At 31.8% G+C, this 9,869-nt stretch overlaps 1 protein-coding gene across 1 annotated transcript; it reads left to right on the top strand.

Moving 5' to 3' along the window:
- The first annotated feature begins 2,815 nt into the window (after positions 1–2,815).
- LOC147383778 (VQ motif-containing protein) lies at positions 2,816–4,208 on the top strand. Its single transcript, XM_086426648.1, has 2 exons — positions 2,816–2,973; positions 3,285–4,208. Exon 2 carries the CDS (start codon positions 3,390–3,392, stop codon positions 4,014–4,016), a length of 627 nt encoding a protein of 208 aa, XP_086282774.1. The 5' UTR covers positions 2,816–2,973; positions 3,285–3,389; the 3' UTR covers positions 4,017–4,208.
- The last annotated feature ends 5,661 nt before the right edge of the window (positions 4,209–9,869 follow it).

The raw sequence follows: 9,869 nt of genomic DNA, 5'->3' as shown, positions 1-9,869 counted from the left end.
TTTTCATCTCCTTAAAAGTTTTTCTTACTAGGAATCAAATATGAAAATCTATAATCCACGATAATACTTTTATATTTAGTATCCTATAGTGTTTTTGAACTTACTATCTTGAAAGGAAAAAAAAAAAATCATTTTCTTTAGATTTAGAATAAAACGACCATTCATTTTCAAATCCTTTGGTGAGGTCAAAATAAGTTGTTGTTTTTAAATTATACGTCACAACTCTTTATTCATCACGGCGCTTGTAGAAGTTAAAACTTGCACTATCTTGAAATTCATATTGATTTCTTGGGATCTTCAACTCTTGAGTTTCTGGGTGTGCCTGCAACACAACCTCTATAACGTTCAAGTTAGTTAAAGTGTATAAAATAGTCTAGTATTAATATACAAGATGAAAAAATGTACTTTTGTAAATGTCGACCCTTATTTTTATAGAGGTAAAAACCTTAAGATCCCCTTGAATTTAGCTTTCCAAGTTTGATCCTTATCCAATTTTAACCTAATAAAATCATTTCCTTATTCACCCTATTTCTTTTTGGGATTTTCCTCTTTCAAGATTTACTCTAAATCTAACAGAGTCTAACTAAATAAGCACCCTCCCGATGGTTGGTACGTGCAGCCTGCCAAAGTAAACAAAAAAAAAAGAAAGAAAAAAAGGCACCCTCTTAATCCTTGATTCAAAGGGATTTGGGTTCATCCATCACCTTTGTCATACAATCTATTCGCATTGTGTTCCAACCTTTTAAGGTTCTAACTCAGATTTCTAGATGCCACGTATCTTATCTTGAGGCCTCACAAAAAATATCTTCCACAGCACTCTATTAGTTATTTAAGAGAGTATTATGGAAAATCTACTCCTTTCAAGATGAAATATCAATCTCACATCTATATGATTTTCTAAAACACATATGAGATAAAATACAAAGATGTGTTTGGTCAGTATTGTCTTTTTCTTCCTCTTAATTTATTATTCTAATTAGGATGTCGAAAGTTGTAATAATCCGACTCTCCTTTGATATGCTCCCCCCCTCCCCATACTCTCCTGGCGTGGCAGTGCATACAACTCTAGATTTTTTTTCTCGAGATTAATACTTGTACATCTCGTAATTATATACAGTTGTTTATCTTGAGGAAAAATCTATAGTAGTATGTACTGCCACGCCAGTGGAGGAGGGGGAGCATGTCAATTGCGGGAGTCAGAAAATCATTAATCGTTGGTAAAGGGAGGTGAGGTGTATTGAAAATAGTGAACCTCAGGTCCATGAAAAAAAGACCACATTGTACCAAGCCGAGTAACAAACACGGCGCGCCAAGTTAAGCCGATAAGATTTCTTTGTTTTCTTGGGCAATACGCCTGTCTGAGAATAAACCTAAAGCTTTTCGTTACACGTCATCTGTCAAGTCATCTTATCTGTACTCAATCCGCCAAAACTAACAGACACATCATGCTAACGTCACTCAAACGTTAGGAAATGATGTAACTGCTGTCGATCAAAATCCCCCCAAAATGCCACCTTTCCATCTCTTAGAATTACTTAATTACCCTCACCTACCGCCCCCCCCCCTAAATTACCAACGTTTTATTAAGTACTTAATTACTGGCAAACAAATAAGTTAAGAGAGTTATTACTAATGCCCATATGATGTGGCATAAGTTAAAGTTGGTGTGGCAATAACAACTCTTTCTATATTAATTCAGAGTAATTTATTTATAATCCAAGTATATTGGGGGATTAAAATATAAGATAGCTTGATGTATATGATGTAGAAAAAAAAATCTGATTTTCTTCGTTGGTTGGTCATCGTCTCTTGTTATAATTGGATATCAGACAATCACACTTTGACGTTTAAATTGATTTTTAATTTTATATAAATAATAATAAATATCAATAAATTAGTTGATAAATTTATGAGTGATAATAACGTAGACTTGAGTTCAGGTCTTAAAAGCTCTGAGTTAATAGTCACGTTTAAATTAAATTTTTCTGAGTTAAAAATAATAATTAAATGTCAGGATTTTCTTATTGTAAAACCATTTTCAGAAATGGTGACATGGTAAATAACTATCGATGAATTGTTGATGCCACGTTAAATTTGCCAAATTCTTCATTAATATGTGTGAAAGTGATGATTTTTTTTATTATTAATTAGAGTTTTGTTAACGTGTGTTCCAAAGTGCAATAAATACTCTTTGAAAATTAGATTTTGTAACGAAATTTTTCTTCAAAAAAAATATTGTACTAAAATACCCACAAATAGTGACTCTCAAGGTGTATTTTAGGTGTATTTATTGCACTTTAAGGTATGTCTTAGGGGCACATATTATCAAAACCCATCGTTAAGATTTGACTAATCATCTCCATTTGTTTGGGATCAAAACCATTAGAAACTTCAATTAATGCATAATGAAATAGGGGTACAATTGTAATTTTTTCTTCGAGATTCCCTTAAATCTCTCCATGATTGATGTTTAGGTGCACGTGTCATTGAACAGCATTTGTACGTAAAAAAAAAAAAAAAGCTTTAAAAGAGGGGTTAAGGGAGAGTTTAAAAACATTATCATGTGCATCAGAAAGTTAGCTAGCTACATAACTTCAGGCTGACCCATCACTACTTGACTGACACTTAGGTTGACTTACGTTCGAGAAATTCAAGTCTAATTAGCGATTTCTAGCCGTGGATTAGAAGATATACTTACTCTAATATCTAAACTAACCTAACCATCGAGTCAAATTCTAACCTTGGGGTTAAAACTGTCACATAAAGTTGACACGTATCCCGACAACGCGGTTTCTCGTTCACCGACTTATTTAAAGGGATCGATATCCTAGAAACTCACTCTCATTTCTCTCTCTCTCTCTCTCTTTGAGATTCAGTAATAAATTCTATCGAATCGGAGAGGAGATTTGAACTGAAGCGAACTCATTCTTCTGCAATTTCTAGGGTTTAGTACGGAGATTTCCTCTGATTCAGGTACTTTTCGTGAAATTTCGAACTTTACTTGCTGTAGATTTCATAAAGATTTGAAAATTTTGCAAATTTCATAGTTTAATCTGAAAATTTGGTAAATTTTTGGTTATCGAAGCTTAATTTCATCCAAAATTGGAGTTTCTGTAATCTTTTTCGATTTGAATAACTTTTATTGGCCAAAATCTGAGATTTTTACTTGAAAATCGACTTTAAGTTCAGAAACAAATTCGACTTCCAAGTGATTTGCTACTTCAAATTACATTTTTTTCAGTTCTTCTGCACATAATTCTTACTTTTTTATTCTATTTCTGCAGATCTTTGACAGTTGGTGAAAAATGATTTGAAAAGGTCTCTCATTTTCGTTATCTTCTTTGGATTCTCTCTCGAAATCGTAATTTTCTTTCTAAAAAAGAGCAAAAATGGCGTTTTCTGAGAACTTAGCGAATCTCGAACCCTGGAAATTCCGTCCTACTTTCCCTGATTCATGGATCTCAGAAGCTTTCGCTCGCGACACTGAAACTCTAACAAAAGCTCTCCAGAAATCTCTCTCAAACGAACCTGGAACCCTAACTGAAACCAATAACCAAATCAAACCCGAAACATCACCAACTGGTTCAGGTTCGGATCATGATTCTTTCTCCAAGCGTCGAAATCCGATCTCTAACGGTAAGATCTCGAAGCGAAAGTCACGTGCGACGAAACGATCTCCCACAACTTTCATCACAGCTGATCCTTCCAACTTTCGTCAGATGGTACAACAGGTGACCGGTATCAGGTTTGGTAACTCACACGTGCCGGTTAATCCTGTTTTGAAACCGGAACCTCAACGACTTGGTAACCGGATCCAGAACTACTGCTTGCCTACTCTTGACACGTCAGAGTTCTTGTTGGACAATAACAACCATCAACAACAAATGATGCTGGTGGGCCCCACACAGAGTCCTCATCCACGTGTCTCGTTCTCTCCTGCTGTGGAGAGTGTTGAAGGTCTAGACTTTGATAAGCTTCAGAGCTTCCCTACTCTCGAGTCGTGGCGAGTAATGTAAGAAAATTCCCTCTTTTTTTCTCTCTCTCTCTTTCTTTTTTTTTTTTTCTTTAATTTGTATTATGTGGTGGGGGGTTCTGTTTATACTTTTGTTCTCAGGAAGGGGTGTACCGAGAGAGATCTTTTTTTATTTTTTTTTTAAATACCAAGTTTCACTTCTTCTTGGGTTTTAATGGCAAGGGTATTTTGGTCATCTTGTATAAAATGAATGTTGGAGACAAGGGCATTTTGGTAATTTACTTGCTAAGTATGAAATAGAAGAGACATGTTTGTCAGTTTGAAAATGTTTGGGGGGTGGATTCTATATTTCACAAAGGACCATCTAAGTAAATGAAACAATTGTGGGGTTGCTTTTGGTAATTTACTTGCTAGTATGAACAAGAAGACTATGGTCAAGGGGTATGTTGTCAGTTTGAAAATGTTTGGGGATTCTATATTCAAAAAAAAAAACTGAAGGGGTAGTAATGTTACCCAAAAGTTCAACCTCACAACATATTAACAAAGTTTGAATTTGATAATTATTCGGTGGGGTTCAATTCGTTTAATTCTGCAAAATTCGATAAAGTTTTGTGAAAAATAAAATAAAATTAAAGGTGAAGGGTTAAAATGTTATCATGCTTCATGATTAATCGAGGAAATATTGATTAATTTGTCAATTTAATCAGTTAAGCCCCTAATTTGGAGAATTTTATGAATTATTTAAAAAAATTTGTGGCTCGACAAATTCCTTACGTGCACGAAGGAGAAGAGGAAGAAAAATCTACTATTAACGATAAAGATTATAAATAAGTCCTTCATAGTTGGAAGGAATCTCACAAAGTTAAAAGATATAAGAAATTCTACTCAAAAATATAATATACATTTAAAAAAACACGTGATTTGATAAATTGTTAGCGTCCACGAAAGAAAGGAAGAAAAATCTGTTAATTTATTATTAACGATAAAATATTATAGACAAGCTGTTCATACTCACAAGTAATCTTAGAGCTAAAAAATAAAAGAAATTTTATTCAAAAATAATATATATGGGTCCTGTTCAGCAACAAATATTTTGGCAAAAGATTTTTCAAAACATGGGTTAGAGGTTTTGGAATGGCTGTGATTTTTGGTGAGGAGATCATCCTCACCAAAAATCAGTCCATTCCAAAACTTCTAGTCCCAGTTTACAAGTTGAAAAATCGTGGACTGGCCATTTTTGTAAACCATTTTTTATGGGGTTAGAAGTTTTGGAATCGACAGATTTTTGATGATGATGATCTCTTCACCGTAGAGATCATCCTCACCAAAAATCACAGTTCATTCCCAAACTTCTGTCCCAGTTTACAGTTGAAAAATCGTGGACTGTCCATTTTTTGTAAATCATTTTTGATGGGGTTAGAAGTTTTGGAATCGACAGATTTTTGATGATGATGATCTCTTCACGTAGAGATCATCCTCACCAAAAATCAGCTCATTCTAAAATTTCTAACCCATTTTTGAAAATATTTTACCAAAATATTTGTTGCTGAACATTTCCATATATATATATATATATATATATAAACACGTGGTTCAACAAATTGCTTATGTCCACAAAGCATAGAGAGAAAAATTTATTATTAATGATAAAGATTATAGACAAATTGTCTGTAAGGAATTTTATTCAAAAATACAATGTATATTTAAAAAAATACGTGATTCGACAAATTGCTTACGTCCGTAAAGGAGAGAAAAATTTGACCAGTTTTTCATATTAACAGTAAAGATTATTGTCAAGTTTTTAATAATCGTAAGGAATCTCACAAAGTAAAAAATATAAGGAATTTTACTCGAAAATACAATATATATCTATAAAAAAATATGTGGTTCGAAAAATTGCTTACGTCATGAAGGAGAGAGAAAAATTTACTCTTAACGATAAAGATAAAGATTATAGATAAGCTCTTCATAGTCGTAAGGAACTTTACAAAGCAAAAATATAAGAAATTCTACTTGAAAATATATATATATATATAGATATATATATATATTAAAAGAAACACGTGGTTTGACAAATTACTCATGTCCATGAAGAAAAGGAAGAAAAGGCTATTATTAACGATAAAATTTATAGATAAATTATCCATAATTGCAAAGAATCTCACAAAGTAAAAAAATAAGAAATTCTACTCTATTCTTAACGATAAAGATTATAGAAAAATTATCAATAATCGTAAGGAATTTCACAGAGCAAAATATATAAGAAATTTTACTCGAAAATATAATATATATAAAAAAAAAAAAAAACCTCTAGGGCGTTGCCCTCGAACCCTCGTATGGGCCTAATCGAGTGGTAGTGACTGAGCCCACTCCGCATCGGGAAATGTCCTTTTTAATGAATCAAGTTCAAGCCCCAATAAGAATACTAGACATCTCATGTTTTATGGACATATAAGTAAATTAAATGATGGTGAGGATGCTTTGTTAATTTAATGAAAAATATAAGGTTCTAATTTGATAAATAGAATTCGAGCGTGTAATAAGCGAGCAAAAGTATCAATCTTCTAGAAGTTTGATCTTAAATAGTGGGTAAAGTGGCAGTTTACTTTGAGTCAACAATTGTATAAAAAATAAAAAAAATAAAATAATAAAAGCATGTATCATTATATTGGACTTTTAAAGTGTATTTGGTGACGCAAGAGATTGGTTTAGTTGTTTAATTTAATTAATAATAATTTAATTAGGGTCTAATCACCTCCTAAGGCGAATCTTGGTCAATTATTTTTTATGAGTTTCTCTTTGGGTGAAGCCTTCCTTGGTTTAGAGTTGAATTTTGAACCAAAAATAAAATATTGTTGTTGCAATATCTTGTACCAATGTCTCTTTTGACATCCTCAAATATAATACAAAATAATCAAATGAGATCGATTAGTTGAAGATCACCTAAAATACCAATTGTGCTCATCTTTAAAAAAAAATTCTCGCTGCATTTTTATATATGATCGTAATCTTAAGACTCCTTGTTTGGTAATCAAAGCTTGTGATTGGCTGAGATATCTGTTGTTTAAATATCTTGTATTCTGTTGTATTACGTAGAGTTGTGAAGATGCAGAGGGCAGTGTCCTCATCGGGAGTCTCGAATTTTTTAAAGGGTTTGAAAAGGGTTATCATGTAATATTTTTTTAAGAGGTTTTTTAATTTTTGAGGAGTTTTACATGTTTTGGTAACTCTCAGCTATATAAATAGAGATCTCTAAGACTGTCAAATTAATGAAAAATAGTGATTGCTTTTGTTCTATTCCGTTGACTACGCACACTGTTGAATCATGTAAATTCTTGTGTTACTATTGTAGTTGTGTTATCTTTGCTATTTTATTTTTTCACAATGTTGCCCCTTTTTTGTTTCTTCTTTAATCATCCTTCAGAAGTGTGAAAAAATTGCACACGAGCACACAAAGATATACTTGGTTCGACAGTATTCCTACGTCCAAGAATCATAATCAGTCTTCTTAATTAAGAAATTAAAAGAAAATAATACAAGAAAAAACCTAAGGTTTTAATTCCAAACTCAAATCTTAAACCCTTATACACTCATCTCCATTTCTCTCTCAAAGCCTAGAAGAAGATTTTTTTTTTTTTTTTTTCACAACCCTAGAGATCTTTATTAATAAAATCAGGAGTTAATAAAACGTGGTTATCTTCAAGAAAATAGAAAAAATTCAAAAGAAAATATAACATAATTTTCTTTTTAATAACATTAAAAAAAAAAAAAACTAGAATACAAATCGATTGTATTTTATACATATAATTGTGATGTCGATGGAAGATTTCAGTAAAATTGACCTAATAGGATTAAGATAGGGATTTCTTTTAAAAGAAGGGTTTTATTTTTTATTTTTGTTTGGAATGTAATTGGCAACTTATTATCTAAAAGTATTTGATAATTTAGATTGAATGTCTTACCATTTTGAGGGAAATAATTAAACAATAAATACTAATAATGAGATAAAAGAATTTAATGCAAATCTCTATAAATTAAAGAAGAAAATGACATAGATAGAAATAATAAATAAATAAAATCTATAAAGATTCATTCATTAATTAAAATAAGGTCTTGTTAATGGCACAAGTTAAAGTGCAATAAGTACACTTGGGAACTTGAATTTTGTACCGAAAATACCCTCAAATCCCAATTTCTCAGGTGTATTTATTGCTCTTTAATGTGTGCCCTTAGGGCACATATTAACAAAATCCTTTAAAATAGAGTAGTGATTTTGTGATGCCCTATGACAAGGCATGGACTAGAACCATAGATTTTTTTTTCTCCTGGGATACACAAATGTACATCCCATAAATATGTACATTTGTGTATCCCAAGAAAAAAGAATCTATGATTCTAGAACGTGCCACATCGGGGGCGCGTTATCAATGTATCAAGAACCAAAACATATTATATATTTTAATAAAAAAAAAAGGTGAACCTAGTCTTGGAATAATCAATTTCGATTTTGGTAATCTATCTTATATTAAAAACATAAATAAAATAATTAAAAGAAAACATCCTTATCTCTTGAGGATTCTTTTAGACCAAGTTTCAATATATTAAAACATTTAAAGATCAAAACCTTATTATATTCAAATGATTCTGATTTCAATATTGGTACTCAAATGGGTTGATTGAATATCCATTGACATCGTAAACTGACAAATGACAATGAAATGACTTAAATGCCCTCATCTTCAACCTTAGTAAAAAAAAAAAATTATCCTTTTTATCTTATAAAATCCATATAAAACTTTTCTATTAGTAATAAAATTAATTTATTCCATTATTTTAACCATCCAAAGAAATCCAATCTTAAGGCCGAAGTAACATTGAAATTGACATTGTTGATGTGGATGTGTCTACAAAATTAAAGATGTTTTCATCGAGATACGAGTGTGAAGCATTTATGGTTCTATGCACACCAATGTTTGAGACGATGTCAATTTCAATGTTACTTCAGCACGACTTAAATTTTTTTTTTTTTTTATCCCTAGAAAATGATGATGATAGCTTTTGAAGAGAACAGTTTTTTACTAAAAGAGGTTAGAATAAATATAGCCAATTAGGGCATTTTTTTTGTTAGTCTCTTAAGAAGACTAAGGTCAAGGGAGTATGTCTCTTGTTTGAAAACATAGTTATTTTTAGGGTTCAACTTTATTTGGTACAAATCAAGAATTGGACCGAACCATACCAATAGCTTTGGATTTAACGTAGAACTGATCAATTCAGTTTGGTTCTCAATTCAAAATTTGTACAAAACCAAGAATCGAATCCTTATAAAATAAATAAATACATATGAATTGGAGCATGAAGGAAGGTAGAGAATGATAATTTATTATTATTATTATTATTGTCCTTACTCCTTAGGAGTTAGGACATAAATAGGTTGTATAAAATATTTCATGTTTACTATACATTTATTTTATTTTAATTAAAATATATGTTACTTCCAAGTAAATTTATAGGATGTAGACAACCCAAAAAATCAAACTAAACCGACTTTAGTTTGGAATCGACCTAGACCTAGGTCGGTTCAATTTTGACGCTCCACTCTGGCCCACACCCCCAGATGTGAAATGTGTATTTTCTCGAGATACACAATTACACATTTTTTAGAATGTACAATTGTGTATCTTGAGAGTAAAAAAATAATCTACAGTGCTAGTCCATGCCACATCGGGGGGGTCAGGGTGAAGCTTGTAAGGAGTTGGTGGGGGCAATTGCCCCCACAAAACTTTGAGACACTCTTATATTTTCAACTAATTACATGTCTCATTTGTCCCCACTCCCCCACCTCTTTCCCCATTTACCCCCACACCCTCACCTCTCTCCAATTTTTGCCTCCCTCCCC

The sequence above is a fragment of the Akebia trifoliata genome, chromosome 15, assembly GCF_017979445.1.
Source record: "Akebia trifoliata isolate Shusen 1 chromosome 15, ASM1797944v1, whole genome shotgun sequence".
Lineage (NCBI taxonomy): Eukaryota > Viridiplantae > Streptophyta > Magnoliopsida > Ranunculales > Lardizabalaceae > Akebia > Akebia trifoliata.
The sequence above is the reverse complement of the archived record's forward strand: the minus strand, read 5'-3'. Positions and strand labels throughout refer to the sequence as shown.

What these genes read in the sequence shown, in the direction of transcription:
- LOC147383778 (XM_086426648.1), top strand. Translation starts at nt 3,390, where the DNA reads ATGGCGTTTTCTGAGAACTTAGCGAATCTCGAACCCTGGAAATTCCGT.